At 41.9% G+C, this 23,239-nt stretch overlaps 2 protein-coding genes across 2 annotated transcripts; both read left to right on the plus strand.

The window, feature by feature from the left end:
• The first annotated feature begins 7,520 nt into the window (after positions 1-7,520).
• On the plus strand, positions 7,521-16,706 carry LOC139925666 (equilibrative nucleobase transporter 1-like). The gene is made up of 13 exons (XM_071917136.2): positions 7,521-7,639; positions 7,955-8,319; positions 9,089-9,218; positions 11,123-11,169; positions 11,325-11,401; positions 11,535-11,627; positions 11,761-11,900; positions 12,602-12,768; positions 13,531-13,674; positions 14,276-14,383; positions 14,706-14,892; positions 16,301-16,424; positions 16,572-16,706. The coding sequence occupies exons 2-13, from the start codon at positions 8,130-8,132 to the stop codon at positions 16,704-16,706; spliced, it is 1,542 nt and encodes a 513-aa protein (XP_071773237.1). The 5' UTR covers positions 7,521-7,639; positions 7,955-8,129.
• A 1,226-nt stretch (positions 16,707-17,932) lies between these two features.
• On the plus strand, positions 17,933-21,930 carry LOC139925679 (uncharacterized). Its single transcript, XM_071917159.2, has 4 exons — positions 17,933-18,215; positions 19,602-19,696; positions 20,238-20,337; positions 20,477-21,930. Exons 1-4 carry the CDS (start codon positions 17,948-17,950, stop codon positions 21,277-21,279), a joined length of 1,266 nt encoding a protein of 421 aa, XP_071773260.1. The 5' UTR covers positions 17,933-17,947; the 3' UTR covers positions 21,280-21,930.
• The last annotated feature ends 1,309 nt before the right edge of the window (positions 21,931-23,239 follow it).

Genomic DNA, 23,239 nt, shown 5'->3' on the forward strand with positions numbered 1-23,239 from the left:
GCAATGAACAGCAATATTCAGTAGCTGGTGCCTCTGGTGCTTGTATTACTAAAACATGACCTGGCCTGTCTTGTTCTTACAGGTGATGTTATCCAGCCAGTGACGAAGCCCTGCAGGGCGACTGCAGTGTGTCTGGTGCTGATGTGTCTTCTCCTACTGGCTGGCCTTATAGGCCTTGGGGTCCGCTGTGAGGCACTCACTTCCTCTATCGCACAAGAGATTTGCACTCTAAAGCATCCATTTTGCATATTTGTTTCTACCTAAATTCTACCACTGTTTTTGATTTCCTGTGCAGATACAAAAGCTGATGGCAGGCTCTCAATGTGTAACTTCGCATCCTTTGCAGACAGAAACAAACTGCAGACCCTCAACAAGACCTGGGCTGAAAACAGAAAGACTTTGTTTGAGTTCAGTGAGTCGTGATATGTGGACATAAATAAATATTTTAAGTGTGTGTATGCATTTACATGAGCGTGCATGTACTGTACATTTGTGTGCATATGCATTCGTGCTTTTATTTGCTGCACACTCTTAAGATCCTCTCCTCTTGCAGACCATTTCTGTAAAGCTGGATGTAGATCATTCAACAACAGTTTTTACTACATTTCTACTAATCAAAAGAGCTGGGATGACAGCAGGCAGGACTGTATACAGAGAGGAGCAGATCTGGTCATCATAAACAACGAAGAAGAACAGGTAAAGGGAAAAGTGGCAAAGATTTTTTCCCCCAAGTTGTAAAAATCTCTTTACTGTCCATTTAATTGGGTTAAAACTGTCTCACATTCCACACTTTGTTTGAGTGCTTCACAAGTGTGTGTTGATGTAATTTGTCTTTTAAACAATTCAACAGACATTCATCAATTCCTTGAAAAAGAAAAACTGGATTGGTTTGAGTGACAGGGATGAGGAGGGAATCTGGAAATGGGTGGATGGTACACTTCTGAACAGCACAGGGTAAGACATCCATTCTTCAGTCCTATTTAACAGTAAACATGAACAGGTTGGCCTGAAAATGCATTGTGCATCTTATTTTCCATAAAGTAGGGGAGAGTAGGGTAAGTTGTCACGTGGGTAAGTTGTCTCTCTGGCTATCTGAAACAAAGCCAGAGCCAAAAGTCCAATTACAAAAATGTTTACTTTCTTAATAAGAAGTTACCTATGTTGAATACAACAGTCAAAGTCAAAACACTCTAACATAAAAACAATTTGTATAGCTGAAAGTAAATAATGAAAATCTTAGTTTCTGTCTTCTCAGTTTTTTTCTACTAAAGGAATCAAAAATAATTATACATTGTGACATAAAAGCAAGGGTCAGCTATAACCTGATAATAACTTTGAATGGTTTAGTGAAGCTATGTGCCCAGGGAAGGGGCCTTTGGGGGGGTTATTTTACCTGGTGTGTGGTCAATTTCTGAGATGAAGTATGTTGTTTTCAATACAAGAGTATCTTTTTCATGTTATTATTGTATATATACTTCAGAGGAAATGGAATTGTGTGCACAAACACAGTACACTTGTCTATGTGACAACATGCCCCATCATGCGTGACAACATGCCCTGACATGGGGTAAGTTGTCACAAGTTGTCAAGTGGTATTTCATCAGTAATAACTTTTTCTTCCAGTAAATTATTCAAAATGTAAAAATGGCATTTTTTAGACAATACCTTAATCTAGCTAGAAAACGATATATTGTATCTCAGTAGTAAGGCACTGCTAAGAAATATACCATGAGCACACATGAGTAAAAAGTGTGACAACATGCCCTGCTCTCCCCTACAGTTGACTATTTTATTTTTTTAATCAGGTTCTGGAGACGCGGTCAGCCCAGTAGAGTCGCTGGGACTACGAAGGAGGACTGTGTTGACACTTTTTGGCCTCAAGAACTAAACAGCTGGAATGATGAAAATTGTGGCTCATTGCAATACTGGGTCTGCGAAAAAGTGATTGACTTCTAATTATTTGTCATCTCAAATGAAAACATATTGTGACTTTACACCCCACGCCAAGATTGTCATTGTCATTCACACAGAGAGCGTGAAATGCTCCTTTTAAGGGATTACCTTAGTGGGTTTCATTATATTTTATTGTTGTAAAGCACTTTGTAATCAATTTTTTGTCAGAATAAGAATGACTGTCGGGACCTGGATCAGTATTTGTTAATCGTCCAGTAGAAGTGTGGATTTATTATCACTGACCAGCTCCTCTTGTCCGCAGTCTTGACTCAGGACTTAAAGTGATTGTGTTTTTGTTAGCAAGGCTAGACTGTGCAACATCCTGCCTGAGGAACTTAGATAAGCTACTTCAGTATTATCTTTCAAATCACTTCTTAACATACACTTTCATCGACTGTTTGTTTGTAGTAATGTTTTTAACTTTGCCCACTTCTTGTGGTGTTTGTTTCTAATGTGTTTATTTTTAACCACTTATTCTTTGGAATGTGTTTCCCAATTTTGCAACTCCTTTATATATATATTTTACAATTCCTTCTTTTTTTTGCCTTTTGGTAAAGTTCATTGCTTTTAAGAAAGGATAAAAAGAGAAGTGCTATATAAATAAAATTGTTATTATTTTACCAACTTATTCTGGATGGATTGAGAGGCAAAATGTTTCTATATTTCCTACAATTCCCATTTGCCAATATAACCACGCTGACATGAGGATGTGTATCAGTTCTGAATCCATTTTTGCCCTTTTCATTTTTAGCAACCCTTCTTTTAATTCGTCTTTTTCATAGTATTCTGTTACATCACCACACGGCCATCTTGGTAGGAAAACAACAGGTGATTGTAATGAGTTAACAGGTGATTATAGTCAAATGACAGCCACAGCCAATGAGCTGTCTATATTGTAAGGCACCATATTGGTAGAAAATGCATGTGACATCATGGAATGAATTGGATTTTATTTATTATTGTTTTAATCATTTGCAAACGTCTTGGTAGCTCTGTTCAGAAAAGCCAGTAGATGTATAAAGTTGACTATTACAGTGGTTATTATCCGACAGCTTTATGTTTACATTTGCACCACCCACCTGACTTTGTGTGTTATTCAGAGTGAGCTACTGGAGTCCTGCTCGGCCTGGGACGGGAACGCCTATCCAGAGAATCCAAACAACTGCGTTAGCACTTCTTGGTTCTACAGCCTGAACAACTGGAATGTTCACCTATGTGAAATGACGCTGAACTAAATCTGTGAAGAAGTGTTTGACTGTGTTTTACCTGTGTTGTTTGCAAGATAAAGTAAATACATTAGACTCTTAAAAGCACTCTAAGAAGGTATCAAATTTATCAAAATCGATCACAAAGATATATATTCAGAAAATTGCTTTTGGTATTTGTGACACGGTTGCCTCTTTCCTTGAGCCCATCATTGCCATCATGCTCACACTAAAGAAATCAAAATAGAACAGAAACAGCTGAGTTACACAACACTTTTTCATGTTCACTAATTGTAACTATCCCTGTGTTTTTGGTTTGTTTGTTTTTGTTTGGAGAATATCATTCCCCGAAGGATTCCCTCTATAAATAAAGATGCCAATCAATAAATGCATGTGGTGTTTATGTATTCATGACTCATTTGAAAAAACTTTGCATGCACATGCACATGCATGGGTTGAAATCAGCACCACACATTTTTGGAATATATAACACACCATAGCAGCCTTTATCTAATCGGGTTACCAGACTTTGTAAATGCTTATAAATGCTTATGTAATGCTTGTAAAGCACTTATTTTTAGAAAGACTCAAATCATATGAGACTCATATGACTTCAAACTTTGGATCTAATAATTCCTGTAACACAGTGTAAGCTAATGCAAATTTCTTTATAGAGCCAAGTAAATTGAACATTGTACTTTTTGATTACTTTGACTAAGTTCACTACTAACTTGGCTAGTATAATTTCTCTTGTCCACCACCATTAACCTGTTGGCCGAGCACCAAACAAATCACAAGCGAGTTTCTATCCTACATGTTTTTTCCTGGCTTCCATACATTTTGCATAGTAGCAAATTGTATGGAAATTACTTTGGAGTCTTCTTACTTAACCAAATTAAATGACTTTCTGATATAAATGTCAAAACCTATAGTGTCACAGCACTCTTATAAATCAACTGTAACAACCCCAGGAATGATTTGCCTCTAGTTTTACATAGCAAATAGGATGAAATAAGCTGTGATTTTTTTCTCAATTGAGAAAAAAAAAGGAGTGTCTCTACCTGGTAAAAGGTTATTGTCCTCATGACCCGGGTTGGTTTTAATCGTCATGTCCTAATAAAGGCTTTTAAGATTTTGTACTGTATTGAGTGACTCCATTTTGAGGACAGTACCTTTTACAAGTCAGAGCCACTCGTTTTTCTTCAGTTGAGGTTGACCTTACCTGACATTTCCAAAGAGCACCTGCAGATGTCAATCCTACAAATGAATCTATAGCAAACGTTCAATCACGAAGACTACATACCTCTAGTCTAGTTATAGATTTTCCCAGGCTGTCAACTTTCCTCACTGTCAGCTGTCATCTGCTGCTTCTGCTATTCTCATTTATCCAATCAGAGCTCTCCACACATTCTGTGAACCAATCATCGTGCTGCTGCCAGAATGTAATCTGGTCCTTCCTCGGCTCCTCAGATGGACGTCCAACTCCAGGGTCCATCCGGCTCTTCAGTGGGAGATCCAGCTCCAGAAATGAGGATCTGGAGTAGTCCGCCTCCCACAGTCCTCTCACCACCACCAGCATCTAGACTCCATCGGGGGAAATGTATCCTATAGTCTTCTCTTGGTTATCACCCCACGAAGATAATTTCATGATGGAGTCTAATCCGAAGCCTATCTGTAAATTGTAGACTCAGTAATTTCTTTTTAAATTTAAAACATTTTCGTCATTCATCTGATAAGGTTTCTACCATCAGCAATCAGTTCTCTGAGCCTGACCAACTCAGTATGCTGCCGCCAGCTAACAGGGCCTCACTCCTCTCATTTTCCCATCTCACGAGGAGCAAGTCTCCAAACTTCTGCTTGACTCTCGTCCCACTACCTGTCCATTGGACCCCATACCCTCCAACCTCCTGCAGGCCATTTCGCCCACACTTATCCCTGCAGTCACACACATCATCAACTCCTCACTTACAACAGGTGTGTTCCCCATTGCTTTTAAGCAAGCCCGGGTTACCCCGTTGCTAAAGAAACCTACACTCAACCCATCTCAGGTTGAAAATTACAGGCCGGTTTCACTCCTCACCTTCCTTTCCAAGACACTTGAGCGCACAGTCTTTAATCAAGTCTCTGAATTCCTTTCTGAGAACAACCTGAATGATCCTAACCAGTCTGGCTTCAAACGCGGACACTCTACCGAGACTGCGCTCTTGTCTGTAGTGGAAACACTGCAATCAGCTAGAGCTGCCGGTCAGTCCTCTGTTTTAATGTTGCTTGACCTATCGGCTGCCTTTGACGCGGTTAACCACCAAATCCTCCTCTCCACACTCGCTGAGCTTGGCTTCTCAGGATCTGCTCTCCGCTGGTTTGAGTCCTACCTCTCAGGGAGATCCTTTAGAGTGTCTTGGAGAGAGGAAGTGTCTAAATCCCACTGCTTGTCCACAGGGGTACCTCAAGGGTCAGTGCTTGGACCCCTTCTCTTTTCAATATACACCACCTCACTTGGTGCAGTCATCCGCTCACATGGCTTCTCATACCATTCATATGCTGACGATACCCAGCTCCTCCTATCGTTCCCGCCAGACGACCCCACAGTCTCAACACGGATATCGGCATGCCTCGCCGATATCTCGGCATGGATGAAGGAACGCCACCTTCAGCTTAACCTGTCAAAGACTGAGCTCCTTGTCATCCCAGCCAGTCCCTCTGTACAACAACAGATCAGTATCCAGCTCGAATCAGCTCAGCTCATTCCCACAAAGTCTGCCAGAAACTTGGGTGTCATGATTGATGACCAACTAACCTTTAAGGAGCATGTGGCTTCTGTTGCTCGGTCATGCCGATTTGCCCTGTACAACATCAGGAAGATCAGACCCTACCTGTCTGAGCATGCAGCACAACTCCTAGTACAGGCGCTTATAATATCACACCTTGACTACTGCAACTCCTTACTGGCAGGGCTCCCGGCATGTACGCTCAAACATCTGCAGATGATCCAGAACGCGGCTTCAACGAGCCCAAAAGAGCACATGTCACTCAGCTGTTCATATCCCTCCACTGGCTCCCAGTTGCTTCCCGCATCAAGTTCAAGTCCTTGATGCTCGCCTACAAAGCAGCAACCAAAACGACTCCCATCTACCTGAACTCCCTCATTCAGGTCTACACTCCCTCCCGTCCACTACGTTTTGCCAAGGAACGGTGCCTGGTGCTGCCACCACAACAAGGCCCTAAGTCTCTAGCCAGACTCTTCTCTTCTGTGGTTCCTCGGTGGTGGAATGAGTTACCAAACTCCATTCGATCCGCAGCGTCCCTCTCAATCTTTAAGAAAAGGCTAAAGACCCAGCTCTTTAGTGAACACCTTCTCACCTGATGGACTGTGTAACCAAAAAAACAACAACTCTTTATCTACCTCTATGCACTCTATGCATTGCCTCTATGCACTGCCTCGTAGCACCTATGTCCTGTTGGACCAGAACTTAGCTTTATGGCACTTACTCCCATTGTTCTCTCCTGACTAGAACCTTGCTTGTGTTGTATTAAAATCTCATGTGTACGTCACTTTGAATAAATCGTCTGCCAAATGGGAAATTGTAAATTGTAAATTGTCATCTGTCACTTAGTCTCTCCTTTTGAAATAAGACCCATGCAGCACTTCAGTTTCCCTATTCTTTAGCTGTGAGTTCTATTTATTTTTTGTTAGTTAGTTGCTTACTTATTTAGTTAGTTTGCTTGCTTTATTATCAGCCTGGTGACACTGTGTGTTGTTGTATTTACAGTGGACTTGTCTTGGGTCTCAAAAAGGTTTAAAAAAACAACATCCAGTTCAGAATAACTGATAAAAACAGGACAACTCCAACTTTAAGGGACCAAATAGAAACCATCCATCCGTTCAACCTCTTGGAGTTCTCTTGAGCTGCTCTGCTCTCTCTCTCTCTCTCTCTCTCACACACACACACACACACACACACACAGACTCACACTCACACACACACACACACACACACACACACACACACACGCATGTGCATGTGCATATGAAAAGTAGAATGCATGCCTGGCAGAGGCGGGCCCAGAGGGATCTTCACAGATCTAACTTCCACTTCATTTTCTTTCTCCCTCTCTCTCTCTCTCTCTCTACTCTGGATTAGTGACTGATGTCAAATGGAGCAAAACAGCAAGACAAACTTGTAACGGGATTGAAGCCTGTCAATAATAGAAGAGGCGAACATAACTGCACCATGATCAGGAGGGATTCGACGGCCACAAATAAACAGGTGGACCAGTAAGTAGACTTTAGGTCAGGGCAAGAGAGCAGATATAAAAAGGCAGACTGGGTGTGGTGGTATTTATTATTATATTGCATAACATAAAAAGGAGAATGGGATGGGACACATGGCAGATATAGCAGATCTGTAGGATTAGCTGTTGTTTATTCAGTATTAGAATAACATAGCATACCTCAAACAGCAAGCTGCAAGACTGGGCGGGTAGGTTCTGCATTTGCCTGTTGAGTTGTAGGAGTGGGTTAATGTAGACATAGCGTAGTGCTGGAGTGATACAGTGTCCCTAGAAGTAAAGCCTATACAGAACATGACTGGTGTGTGTGTGTGAGTGTTTGACAGAGAGAGAGAGAGAGAGAGAGAGAGAGAGAGAGTGAGTCCCTATGATAATGTACTACCAGAAGTCAAGAACAGAATGTGCTGAGCTAATGCAACTTTGCAGTACCGCTGTGCACACTTATGTTAGAGTAAACATGTGTGCATTGAGCTGCAGCATCATCAGTGATATCTCTCTCTTTCTAGGTCACCTCAGTGATCCCAGTCATTCCTGCCAGAGTTTCACAACCCTTTGCTGTTGCTGGTAAAAAAAAAAAGTACTTCATCACCCAAGCTAGCCTGCACAGAGAGCAGCAGGAAAACCACTAACCTCCCCCACCACCTCCATAAAAAAAACACAGGCAGGAAACACTTGACAGCAATGCTTGAATGCCGTGGGGAAAGAGCAAAGGTTCGCCACTGGCTGACGCTGCTGTCAGGATTGGTGGAGAGTTTGTTTTTCACGGGGACTGCGTTTGGCTGGGCATCCCTGGTGTTTGTGCTGCAAGCTGATGGCTATTTTGCTGAACACTGTGTAAATGCCACGGGAAAAGACCACATTGTGTACACAGGTATATGAACATGGATATGCATGGACACACACATGCACAAACACAGGGTGTCTGCAGGTCTTTATTGCCACCTGGAATTGAAATTAAGACCAATTTAACAACCAAAGTAAGGCAACAAAAATATGTCAAGATCAGTTTATTTCTGATTGAATGGCTATCGAAAGTCCTGACACCATAAACAGGCAGCAAAAGAGGAAAATCAAGACAAAACAGGAAAATAAATGATTAGGGACATGATGTCCAACTGTCATTTATAAAGCAGATGTGACAAAAACAAAGCATGTTTCATATATTTGTATTAAGAGTGGACCTGTACTTGGGTCAAACATAATACAAACTGGAAGTGCAAGTAATGCCAAACAACATAAAAAAACTAGAACTTCCACTACTGCTGGTCCCATTCACGTCTTTGAAATTGAAAATTACACAATTCATGACATTTGCCTTTAATTAATTTGCCTTACTTTCCAACTCTGATTCAACTAGTTATCATCTGTCAGTGCTATCTAATTTTATAGCTACATCAAAGTGAAATTTAATTCAAGATAAACCTGTCATTACATGCTGAAAAAAAATATGACCTCTAATACCTGTATTTACAACATTTTAATACTTTTTCGGTTTTAAATATAGATAATTTAAGACTTTTGCAGACTTTTCAAGGACCCACAGATACCCTGACACACACCAACCATACACAAGCATCGCATTTAACTAATTTCCATGATTCCCTCTTTCCTTGTTTCATCTCTCTCTTTCTCTCCTTCAGATTGTAGTGGTCAGGATGAGCAGTTCTCTTGGGTCATGACAGTCGCCTCGATCTCCAACACCATTATCCGCTTCCCCATTGGATACATCTTTGACCGCTGTGGAACCACAATAACAAGGCTACTAGCAATGTGAGCAAATCAACATGTGGGGAATTGTACTTTATTATTTACAGTATTGGACTTAGCAGGGTTGGGTTGAGAAGGTTACTTTTACAGTGTTTTGAACCTTTAATTGACCACTGCATGACTATAAAAAAGTGATTTGATCGAGGGTCATAAAATGCTAACAGCACAGAAATGGCTGTTAGCCTTGCTTAGCCAGTTAGCATTTCGTGACCCTTGATCAAATCACTTTTTTAATCTTGCAGTTGTCTGAAAACAGAAACAGAAAGATGTATGTCAATGCCAACACCGTATTGTCTTATACATTATGTTGGCAATGGTGAGAACGGTGAGAATGGTGAAAAGTAGGGTACTGAACTGGCCATCTGACCAGCCAATAGCAGATGGCCATTTCAGTACCCTACTTTTCACCATTAGGTGTCAGGCTTCACCAAAGATTTGGGTTGGGGGATTAGTTACTCTTTAATATGTTGCTCAAAATTCATGTGCTGATCAAAAACAACACCCACATTTTTAAAGGAGGCCTTGATGTTAGATGTTATCAGAAAGTTAAAATACCAGTCTTTAATAGCACCCAGACAGTCGTGGAGGTGATGAGATTAACCAAATTATTGGGTTTAACAGATAAATACAGTTGAGTATCGTCAGCATAACAATGATATGAGATTCAACCAAAACTATTGAAAATCTGACTCAAGGGAAGCATGATTTTCAACAGTCCAATAATTTGGTTAATCTCATCACTCTCCACGACTGTCTCCGTGATTTATTAGGGGGTTCATGACCTTCTAGGAGACAGGAGAGCAGTCATCATGTACTTTCCCGTTACTGGCATTTGTTACCCAAAGAACTAATCTGTGACTTTATCCAGAAATTATGAAAACGGAAGGGTGTCATAAAGTCACATCCTGTATTCTTGGAGTGACCAGACAACCAATTTGTAAAATGTCTCTGGCTAATCTACAAGTCATATAATGCCTTACATTACCAGCCCTTTCACAGCCTTGCATACTTCTTGCCCCTATTAGGTGTTCTTGGTCTGATGTAGTGGTATGTGTCATTCTCTGGCTCTCCTTTTGTACGGGAGAGAAGAGAGTCAAACTACACTGCTACACTGTGAATTCTGGCAGCTTCATGTTGTCTTGCTTGTGGGCAAACATTTACACCCATCATTAAAGTTTCATCTCAACATACTGTACATACCTTGTAGAAAATGACTTAACCTCTTACAACTTTCTCCTTAATTTCCCCCTAAGTAGCTTAAAAGTTAGAAAAAAAAATTCACATACATATACTGTATCTGCTCGTTCCAATGCTTCATTGAAGCTATAGCATGTTTATACTGAGTGAAATATTCAAACTCAAGATGCCATTCTATTTATGGCTGCACCATTACATCAGAGGGAAAACATCTAGATGTCTTGTGCATGATTTTATAAACATGTCCCTGTAATTCAGCATGACATACAGTATTTGGTATCTTTGGAAACCTTGGGATCTCAACTAGAATTTACAATAAAGTTCTGTGGGTTTGAACAAAGCTTCACCGTGCAACATGCACTTGTAATGATGGATCCACCGGCGGGTCGGACAGAGTGAGGCTTAAGGCTCCACTGGTAAATTTGGCCTACATTTGACCCACCAAGTGTCACTCATTTCAATAAATTGTCAACTTTTATAACTGGTCACCTGTTATCCCTACAGTCTTCTTCCACCAGAGTACAGTGAGCAGTACAAATCGATTTAACCATTTAACTGCCAGATTTTGTTATACTTCTCGTAAGAGTCTGACCTGACATTCTCTCCCATGCAAAGCAAGTGAGAAAACAATAATAGTCAGGTGCTACAGGTTTGACATTAACTATGTGACCTATCCTCTTTTGACATTTTTTTTATCTATCTTTCTGCAGATCTCTATACACCAGTGGCACATTGTTCCTCACGTTGTCAAAAGCAGGTATTTTCTGTTTGTTTCTCAGGTAGTTGTTGTTGACCTTATTTAATGTACATGGACAAAAGTAATCTCTGTCTCAGTTATCTCTGTTTCTTCTCTCCTCTTGTCTCCCTCTCTCTCTCTGTCTCTCTCTCTTTCACACATAAACACACACGCAGATCAGGCAGTGTTGCTGTACCCCACTTTGTCATGTCTGATTACTTCTGGATCGATCCTCTACATCACCAATGCTCAGGTGTGTGTGTGTGTGTGTGTGTGTGTGTGTGTGTGCACAAATGTGTGTGAGTAAAATATATAAGAAAAATGGGAGGGAACTGAAGAGTCTAGTATGAGGTCACTCTTCAGGTTGCTGCTTGTTGTGTGTTGAGGTGGGGAACCTGTTTGAGGCCCGTCGCTCCACCATCATCACCATCTACAATGGGGCCTATGACTCCTCCGCTGCTGTCTTCCTCATCATCAAGGTAACACAAGGATCAAGGGTGGCAGCCAAAGAATCTGTGGTGCAGTTTAATTTTCTAATTAAACCTGTTCTGCCTTCAGCCCACACCACAAATGAAATGTGTTCCTCTTCCCCTTTTCCCTGTCGGTCTCTAGTTGCTGCACGAGAGAGGAGTCTCTCTCCATTCCTCTTTTCTCTTCCTCACCTTGTGCAGCATCATCCACCTCCTCCGTACCTTCTTCCTAATGCCCAGAGGACACATCCCCTACCCGCTGCCAGAATCATACACTTACGGGTCAGAACAAACTACACTACCCACAATGCACCACTATATTTCCAAGGTTGGAACTAACGAATTACATTTACTCCTGTTACTGTAACTGAGTACCTTTTTTGTGTACTGGTACTTTTTTTGAGTACTTTTTAAAGTTTTTTTTACTTAAGTATGTTTTGGCTTAAGTATTGTGCTGAGCTACATTTTAAATCACATCCATTGCAGAGTACAGATTTTAGGCTCCCCATCAGCAACAGAAACTGAACCAACCTAAATTGGCCAATTGTGGAGCCATTCACAGTGAGAAGAGTAATCTGGCTTTACTCTATTTCACTTTATTGCGTAATTTCTATTTATTTATTTATTTTTTCAATTAAAATAATCTAGTTTGAACTCTGTCCTTTCTGCCTTTTAGAATTGTATGAGAAGGATCACATCTAACAATGTTCTCTTTTCTAAAAACATTTACTCTGAGAACATTTTAAATAAGCTACTTTTTACTTTTACTTAAGTAGATTTTTACACTGGTAGTTTTACTTCTACTTAAGTAAAATATCAGCAAAGTAACAGTATTTCTACTTGAGTAGAACACTGTAGTACTCTTTCCACCACTGGATATTTCATTGTCCACTATCCCCATCGCCAGAGTGACAGTGGGCCCCTGCTGGCTTGTTCCCATAGTAGTTGAAATGTGTCTCTGACTCATCAGCTCTGCTTGACAGGGTAAACTGCCCCGGCCAAGGGAGAGGAAGGGCAGAGGAGGAGAGAGAACGGAGAGAAATAAAGGAGGAAGACACGGAGAAGTATGAAATGAATGAGAAAGCAGTGGCTGAAGGTTCTGCCTTGCCGTTGCAGGATAAACTGCTGGACAAGCCCCAGCAAGAGGAAGGTAGCGTTGATGCATTTCCTGTTGAAACTGGATGTTGGGGCAAGAGGGGTCATTCAAAAGTCTAAACCAATGGAATATGAGTCAGGAGAGAAAGGCAATAAAGGAATAACTGGCCAAACTTAGACGACATGACGTCATGTCAAGATATTTTCAGCGCTGCTACACTGGAGTTTGATAGCAGAACGTTTTTCAGCTTTCTAAAATATCAACAGTAAACGTCAGGGTTTGATGGCAGCTCCTCAGCATAAAAAGAGTAAGGGCTTCTTTCTAGACTCACCATTTTGTACTAAAGTTAAACAATCATACAGGGAGAAATCCATTGTTGAAGAGGCAGAGATTCTCCGCTGGCAATAGCCTCAATAGACCAGAATGCAATGCAGCCACAGCTTGCATCTTTTGCGGATCTGTCATCAGTAGTATTTAAAGTACAATGCCACCTTCGTCTGCTTTTTTTTTAAATTTTTGGTAATCTCCACTGTCACTTTTTCTTGACTGGAACAACAAACTACGGTATCGCTATCACTCTCTCCACATATACAACACAGAGAGTCTCTGTGAGGTGTTGAAAGTCATTCTGGGTAATGTAGGAAATAACTACCTGAAGTAGACGAGGCAGGTTGAGGCACACCAAAAATGTTAATTACTACACTTCATCCCAAAATAGCCTAAGTTGATATCTATCAGTGTAAAAGTATCTGGGGGTGGATTCTTCCTTTAACAACATTTTCCTCTTTTCTACTCTCCACCCCTTCTTCCATCCAGTGGCCAGTTTCCGGAGCTGTGTGTTGTCCTGGCTCTTCATGTTTCACCTGCTGTGGGTGATCGTCATCCAATTCTGTCACTTCATCTTCCTCGCCACCGTCAACCCCATGCTCAACCGGCTGAGCAATAGTGACCAAGCCCTGGGTAACGTATGACACAATTAATGCTCAAGGAGGAGGAGCATTTCTCTGGGTGTTACGCCTAATGAGTACTTGTTGGTTATCCAGATTAAGCATTGATTTTCCACAATCCACATTTTAGCTTGCAGATAAAAAGCAAGGCAAATGGCCGACGCATTGCAGTTCATCATGGTGGAATTTCATCAGGAGGACGCTGTGTAGGCAGCAATGCGTCAATAAATGGCTGTTTTATCTGCAAGTGGAAGTGCTTTGGTATCTTTCTTTTGAAAAACATAACTCATAATTTGACTTAGCATGGCTACTGCAAATGCCACTCTTTGGATCTTTTGAATATTTTTGAACACAGCCACTTTAGGAGGACAAGGGGGGGTTACATACTTTACTTCATCACCATAAGCTACTGCATCTGAGTAGTAATATGCGTATTTACTTCATTGAGGACAGTTTAAGCACTTTCACTCTCTTTTCAACCAGCACTCTCTTTGCCTTATCTTCCTGGGGAGTTTTTAATGTTCGCCACATTGTGTCCGCCCCCAAACTAAACTCTCCCTCTCTCCACACCTTCCCCCCTCTTCTATTCCCTACCTTCCCTCCCTCCCTCCCAGTGAGTCAGTACACCAATGCGTTTGCCTTCGCCCAGCTGTGTGGAGTGCTGTGCGCTCCCTTGAACGGCCTCATCATGGACAGACACAAGAGCAGGCCTCTGGCTCCAGGTGAGCATCGTAAACCTTAAAAATAGTTAAAGAATGTGTGAGGCCCTAGGCATTTGCATATAACACACATAAATCAAACAAACCTCAAATAAAACCTTGAATAGGCCTACTGCGCTTTAGACAAGGGTAATTTTCTGGAATAGTTAACACTCCAAACAAAACTGACTGATATGTCTATCCTAAAAACAATTAGAGGGGCAACTAGAAATAAAATTAAAATAGCTTTCATGCTAGAAAATAGTTTTCATGCTACTGTGAGCACCTAGAAAGACGTTACTATTCTGTTATCATGTTTGCATTGCCATCTGTCTCTCTTCCTCAGGAGAGACCAGACGGGAAGCAGACCTGTGCGCCTCCTCTTTCGCCATCTTCCTGACCTCCTTCCAGTGTTTTCTCTTCTGTGTGTGTTTCTCCTGTCCTGTCCTCCCTCTGCAGTACCTCACCTTCATCCTGCAGGTTGTCAGCAGCTCCTTCTTCTACGGAGGACACCAGGCATTTATCAGCATTGCGTACGTTCACAGTGTGTGTGTGTGTTTGTGAATGTGAATGTATTTCTATTTCCTAATCCACCACGATTAATTAAAGGGCATACTGAGCAGGATTTCCCCCCTTGAAATAGCATAAACTCATCCAAAAGTGATCCTCCTCAGTCATTAATTATGGCCCATTGGTAGTCTGTGACAGTGTCTGTGTCTGCAGAGAGTCTGCCTTCTGCCTTCTCAACAGGTGAAAACCAGTTTCACTCTCTTTTTGGAATGTACCTTGTCTGGTTGGCGTTTTGCCTCGCTGTATTTTCTTACTGTTTTTTGGGTTGTTTTTTTTTACAGTTCTGGCAACCGCAGGGAGAAGGGATCAACTTTGAAAGTTGTGTTTACAAGCCACAACCAGCAAAATCCTACTCAGTATGCCTTTAAATCTATCCCAGATAATAGACTTAAAGGCCAATTTATACTTCTGCGAAGTGTCGGCGTAGCTACGCCGTAGGTCTTTGCGGTGCCATCATAGCTTACGTGCACCTGTCCAAAAACGGAACTGCGCATAGGCCGTCGCGAGGCCGCAAGAACTGTGATTGGCCAGCTTCAGATTTCCTCCTACCTGTATCCGGTTGATGTCCGCCAATAGTGAAGACAACAGATCGAAGAGAGACTAGCTGAGGAGGTTCACAAATGTATTCATTTATAGGACATCACCAAATTATAAAGACTACCAGATGTCACTGAATTTGCAGTGAGAAACATCCCAGAACTAGCCTGATATTCAGACTGAATGGCCATTTCGTTCCCACTCTATAATTCAACCTGAGATTGCCTTCTAGTTAGCCGTTTTCTGTGTGGGAGGTTGATTTTCCCCTAATCATTAGTGACTGACGTTACTTCAGTCATCACTGATGCTGGGCATTTCTACTAACTTCACCAAGAATGTCAGTCGTTTTTGACAAAAATATCATCTTTGCAAAGATAATATGTTGGTTAAAGGGGTGATTTCAACAAATATTATTCTGCCGAAAAGGCAATTTTGCATGAATGGTTCAAACGGTTCAAACTTAAGCCCTGCCCGCAAAGGCGCTGATTGGCTTGATTGTTTCTCCGAGTGAGAACAAGCCGTTGACTAGAGCAACACCAGACTCTCTGTGCTTTTGATTGGTTTTTATTATCACTAATGTAATGTATCCAATAAGAACAGTAACCTCTACATATGGACTCCCCATATTTCCAATGCCTTTGAAGCCCATACAACGTTCCTTATCTGATCACATTTATTTATTAATTTTTCGAAAGTACAAAAAATTTGTTTAAGGATGTGTGAGGCCCTAGGCATTTGCCTATTCAGCCTATAGGGAGTGCCAGCAATGCCTGACCCTTCCTTCTCCTCTTCTCTTTTCTCCTCTTTCTCCCTCTCCCTTTTCCTCTCCTCCAGCTTCCCAATGTGTCACTTTGGGAAGATTTCTGGACTGGCGATGTCCTTATCAGCTCTGACGCTGCTGCTCCAGTTCCCATTACTACACCTCGTCCAGCACCAGCTGCATGGTGATCCTCTCTATGTAAGTGGCCACACACCAGTGCTTGTGTGAAAATCTGTGGCAAACCTCATTTAAACCTGAGGATTATTTAAACTAATTCTGCATCTACAGCATATTGTCTAGTTTGTCTGTTGTTATATTAACCCATTTTCTTTCTTTCACTTTCAGGTAAATATCGGCGTGACCCTGCTGTCTCTGCTCACCTGTATTCACCCAATCCACATCTACCTCCACTGCAGGAAGCTGGCCAATCAGAGAAGGGCTAAACAGGAAGTGAATGACCAAGGGACGAAGATATATTGAATTTGTCCAGTGTAATAAATGGAAAATAATGAATAGTTGTCAGAGAGAAAAGGGGAAGGGAAGGCAGAAGAAGGGAGAAGATAAGTAAGAGAGGGGAGGACAAGACACCATGGCGGAGAAGGCCATCAATGCCAACAGATCAATGACAGAATGATATTAACAGGATGAAAGGTTGTCATGCAGTGTGCAAGGTTAAGATAAGACGAGAACTTACTGTGAATATGGACTTTAGAAGGATAGTTCACCTTTTGGTAGCTACAACTCTCTCTGGAGCTTAAAGGGTAACTTCGGTATTTCTCAACCTTTTCCCATCTTTTTGTGTCTAAGTGACTAAAGGGGACAACAATTTTTGAAATTGGTCCAGTATTGAGCGAGATCGCTTCAGCCGGCAGCCGCGAAACGGGCTGCAATGTAATCTGACGGGGCAAATCGCACTGTCAATGTACGTCCACTAAAAGTGATTGTTTTTGCCACTGACAGGCTCAGATTGTTATTATAAGTGTCTGACAACATTATGGAAAGGACCCTACAGAGAAATGAAACGTTTTTCTTTACCTTTCGCTTCATCTGGTCTGTGTGTAACTTCCTGCAACAACTCAACTCTCGCGAGACTTGGTTACACACAGACCGGATCAAGCGAAAGGTAAAGAAAAACGTTTCATTTCTCTCTAGGGTTCTTTCCATAATGTTCATCAATACTGGACCAATTTCAAAAATTGTTGTCCCCTTTAGTCACTTAGACACAAAAAGATGGGAAAATAGGGTCCATGTTGAAAAATACCGAAGTTACCCTTTAAGTTACACTGAACTACAAATACCAGGTCAGACTGTCATATCCATATAGTCCTAACTGGAGAGTATGAACATGAATGTTGCTGCTCCTGGACCAGAAATAGATAGAAATGCTACTCTCAGGGACAATCACGGCCTATTCTGGCCAGATCGAGGGAGTGAAGAACAGTATAAATGCCATAACGAACATTTAAATGTAATTTTAAAAAAAAACTCTATTAAAGCCTCTAACAAACTAAGCTGCTTTGTGTATGATTGTGACCTGTAACTTATTGTGTGCTGCTCATACTGGCGCGATACACTGGTAATTACGGTAAACTGAGCCTGAACAGGTTCAGAGGAAGGAGGAGCAATCCCGATTTCCATCTTTCTTCACACAGCAGCCTACTAATGAATTTTACAAAAACAGTATTCCAGCTATATGTAGTATATCAGCTTGTTGTTGAGCTATGCCAAGCATGGCAGAACTGACCATGTTTCACTCTCAGCTGTCCTCCATCATGGAGAAACTAGCCGTTTCTGCTGTGACAGAGATCAACAAACTAATGGCCGATTACTGCGCCGTCCTGCGTTTGGAGCTGAGCCGGGAGAAGCACGATAACGGCATCCTGAGGAATAAACTGAGAGCCGTACAACAAACTAACGCACACCAGGGACTGAAGCTACACCACCCTGTTAACGATTTACTCGAGGAGACTCAAAACGACACAGAAAACGGTAAGCTGTGTGTGCTGGACGATGTAGACAGCGATAGGCATAAACAATATCCCATGCGTCCGTTATCGGACACGTCTGTCTGATGTGCCTCCTTCAATTTCTGCCAAAATTTGGCAGAAACGATCTGTCCACAGCAAATCGGTTAAATAATGCCTATGCCAATTTTTATTCTGATACACAAACATATTTAGGAGTATAAAGTCAGTTTGAGCTCTGTCGCAACTTTGTCGCCTTTTAACTGTGGGCAATACTACAACCCAGACGAACCCAGACCCCCATTTTGACAATAAATAGTTGTGGAGGAAAGTGGGGGGGGGGGGGGGGGGGGGGGGTGATGCCAAACAACAGCAGGCTTTAAAGGCCCATTCCATTGGGAAACGCAATTTCCCAGCTTTCTGCGTATTGTGTAGCATTTGGGCTGTAAAGTAGCGTGAATCAATATTGAAAATCGGGGGTTTGTGATATCTTCAGTAAACATTGTATGAAATCCAAAATCTAGACTTGGTCTGCATGGTTTCATGGTTTGGGTTCACTTTAGAATTGGGTGAAATTCCTGACGTATGTTTTATAATTACAATAATATTATTTGATGTATTTTCCCACTTTTCCTAGTTCCAGCAAACGCACCACATTCCTTCTCACCGCACGCGCTCTTTTCTGACTGCAAGCTAACGTTAGTTCTACTGTTTTGAGAAGCTAATGATGACACTGCCAAAATGATGAATGAATCGCAGATAGGCGTAATTGTCGTTGTGTAAAACCAGGGTGTCAACTAACCTGCACAAAGCCCAGGAGAGAAATTTAGGGTGAGCTTTGGTATTTCATTCGCACATGGACTGCAATCTGAATTTTAATTTTACTTGACACTAAGTTTGCTCGGTTGACACCTGATGCCATTTCTTCAATCAATTCAAATAAGTAACAATCTGCAATAAGTCACCGCTTTTTATTCACAGGTAATTCACAGGTGCTTTCATATGTTTGCTAGCATCTGTCCAACACTGTTTACAATGTACATGCAGTGGTCACCTGATTGGCCATCAGCTTGTCAATCAAAGCTCTGTTATTGTGAATCGAGTGCTACATCCAGGTGACAGGTGTCATAAAAATGTGGGTGCATGAAGCCAGGTTTTTTTGTGAAAATGAAATCAAACATGTTTTAGTTAATGTATTGCACTTTCGAGGTGATTTGCCAAAAGTGCAACCTGACAAATATCCCATGTTTTTCAATGAGACCTATGCATTAATAGATGACATGATTTATCGCAACCCAGTCCATCAAAAAAAGTTGAAACTAGGGAACATGATCTAACATTGTTTCTGAAGCTAAAATAGTAATGTATCGCACTACATGTTATGGTACTGAACACGTTTACCAAATTGTAGGAAACAGCGGAGCAGGACTACAGCTGTACTCCGGTCAGAGGGAGAGCATCGCAGGATGGAAAAATGGAGCAGAAAGTGCAGAGGAGGACGAGGAGGTGTGTGTCTGTAAGAACTTCATCCAGACCCATCAAACTCGACTGGTTACCAGTCAGTCTACAATAACATTAATGTAGAGAATAGCCAATATACTAAAGATAGGTTACACACATCTTAAAGGGGCCTTAAGTAATCTATATCCTTTATTGACCACTTTCAGCGACCAGTAGGATACATTGATCAAACTTATCTCCTCCAATACAAGTCTCTGCCACAGCCCCCCTGCCACCCCCTTCAGCCCTCCAACCCCTTTAGTGACACTGGCCTGTAATTGGCACAAGCTTTAAAGTCACATTTTCACAATAGAGACAAGGAAGCTAATTAGAGCAGAGAATCGGAGGCAGGGAGTTTATGTTCCAAAACAGAGTAAGAGCCAGACAGCCATAAATCTCAAAACCTGGCCAAGTAATTGCTGAGTCATTGGTATTGATCAACAACCCTGTCAGCCCCCTGCAGATACATTATGGTCATTTTGTGCTGTAGGTCAGTAAAACTCTTTCTTATTCCCCCTTTAATACGCTGTTGTCTTGTGTGCCACAGGAAACCTTAAGGTTGGCAGACTGTAAGACTGAATCAGTTACCATCAAACATGAGAGACTGCAAGAGGAGGCAGCTGCTGAAGGAGAAGCAGAGCTCACAGGTTAACACACATGCACACATCTAAACAGATTTGCAAATTAGTTAAAACTTACAGCCACATCACTGCTGAGTATGATCTTGATGATGACTCTGTGATCATGACCTCTGATGACTTTTGTTTCTTCCGTCCCTTCCACCAGCTCCTGCTCGCTCCCCCACCTCTCCTCTGGTTTCCCAGCAACAGGAGGCAGCTGAGCAGAGCTCCAGCTCGCAGACAGAGTGGCAGTTCTGCAGTCAACCTGCAGAGGGGAGCGAAGAGCTCCACACAGACTACAGACACTCTGTGGAAACGCAGCACCAGTTCAGCATCTCCCCAGGTCGAGGCCAGCTGACTGATGTGGCCCTCCACATTAAGAGGGAGGCAGAAAGCCCAGACCTCGACCCCCCAGGTGTGGATGTAGATGGAGGGTTTGAGTTCCACCAGGGGCTGCTGAGTCAGACGTTCCCCGACTCTGGAGCTCTTCCCCCGGACAGCGCCTTGCCTGACACCGCTGTGCTGACATGCTACAACTTCTCACTCCCATCAAAAAACCACCAGCACACCTCGACAGCATTGGACATCCCTGATTTTTCATTATATGGGCAACACATTGCAGACGGCGACACCTCCGGTCACCATGGCAACCAGATAGGAAGCGGTGGGAGCTGCGGTAGTGGACCTTTGTTCATGGCCACTCGAGCCAGCGAGTGCATCAAGTACGTGTGCGAGGACTGTGGGAAGGGCTTCCCTTTCCCGAGCATGATGAAACGCCACCGGCTCTCGCACACGGGGGAAAGGACACAGCACTGCGGACAGTGCGGGATGAGCTTCATCAGGCGGAGCCACCTGCGGCGCCACGAGCTGCTGCACTCAGGCCTCCGCCCCTTCGCCTGCCAGGTCTGCGGCCGCCAGTTTTCCCGTAGCTCCCACCTCAACACACACATGAAGACCCATCGGAGGTGAAGAGGACACATGCCTGCGTTTTTGATGCCTGTGTCTGTGAGATGTGTGTGTGTGTGTGTGTGTGTGTGTGTGTGTTTCTGTGCGTATGTGTGTGTACATGCTTGTGTGTGTCTGCAGTACTGTGCAAAAGTCTTAGGCACATGGAAAAAAACATCCCTAAAGCGCAGATGCTTTCAAAAATAATGAAATGAAAAGTTTCTAAATATCAAAAAAAAAATACTATAAAGAGCAGTCTACTAACACACTAATGCAGAAAATAAATAAATAAACATCTAAGACAAAATGTATATAAAAAAAATCTAGGGTGCCTAAGACTTTTGCACAGTACTGTATGTGTGAGACAGAGAAAGAGACAAGTACAGTAGGTCTATTAGAGGGAGCATTAACCCAATTTTGCCTTCTGATAAAGCCAATAATTCCCCAGCCAGAATACTGACCTTCTAAAATCTTGTTTCAGCAATGAAGATGTCTGTGCTTTTGGCACTCATTCTGCCTTCAATCTTGATTAAAGCAAATTTCACATCTTTAACTTTTTGAACATGAAAACAAGAATGTGAAATCATAGTTGTCATCAAATTTGTGGTCCAGAACAGCGATGTGTCAATATCTGATTTAGGTTTGCAATTAAATAAATTTGCAGTATCAGACCCACCTCAAATGTATCGCCGCTCTTATTTGCTTCTCTATTGTCAGTTTTTTTTATTCCAACATCGGCTTAGGCTGCTGACCCATATTATTCTGCAATGGAAATTAAGTACATTAGTAGCTGAGCTGGATACAAATCACCCAGAGTTTATAGCTACAGTATAAAATTAGTTAAATTCACTTTTTTTAAGTCAATCACAGTTAAACGTTTATGGATTAAGTCAAGTGATAATACACATGAAAATGCCTTTACTTAATAGTTTAACAGATGGGAGACACTCATTTTGTGCAAAGTGTAATTCAAATTGAATGGATGTCAGTGAGACAACAACTAATTTGTTTACTCATTGACTCTATTTCCCAAATGCAAATTCACCAATATGTTTTTGCATACAATTACCCACATAAGCAGACATTAACATGAATGAGTAGGCCTATTGTTTATTGACAAGTCTAAAAGGTGGAGGCCATGCTAATCATATGGGACTAATTCTAATGAATGTCAGTGAGAAAACAATCACTTATTTCTCCTAATTACAAACTCACAAACAGGTTTTTGCACAAACTTGCACACCTATACACATGTACATAAATGGGTAGTGTGTTGGTCCATATATAAATGTGATCCAAAAAAAAGGGGGTTTGTGGTGATTTGTTGGAGCATTTTAGGTTTTTGGTTTACCCTAACAAAAAATCACTGTTGAGTTATTGTGACCTTATGGTTCTTAATGGCATTTTTTCGCTTATGGTCTCACTATAATAGGCTAATATTCCCTTTCAGAGACTTATAATGTTGCTGTGATTGTATCCTTCTAAAAATTTGTCATAGGATTACCATAGTCCTCTCTCGTAAGGGTAATAGGTGCCATAAATGGGTGAGGCGAAAAATGCTATTACAGTCGTAGGCTACAAATTGAAGAGAAATTGATTAAGTATGTGAGAAAATCATGAAGGCCACAAAGCATGGGCAAGCTCATACTGAGGAGAGTTATACTAGTTATAATATGGACTCATATGGCGCCCTATTTCGACTGGTATGTAAATTACTGGATTTCTCTGCGTCCTCCTCTCGGCTGTGCGACTGTTTCCACGCAGCGGAGCAGGTGAAGAGAGAGGGAGAGAGAGAGGGAGAGGGAGAGGGAGAGAGAGGGACAGCTCTGCATGAGACAAAGAGGCAAACTGAGACTCGGAAACAAGGTGGGTTACTGTCCTGCAGCTTCCCAGCACAGAAGGATATAATATTTAAACTTACAGAGAGTTCAAAGCTAAACTGAAGTAGACCTAAATGGCACAGCAAATGTTGGTGAAATGTATG

Source organism: Centroberyx gerrardi, chromosome 3 (assembly GCF_048128805.1).
Source record: "Centroberyx gerrardi isolate f3 chromosome 3, fCenGer3.hap1.cur.20231027, whole genome shotgun sequence".
Lineage (NCBI taxonomy): Eukaryota > Metazoa > Chordata > Actinopteri > Beryciformes > Berycidae > Centroberyx > Centroberyx gerrardi.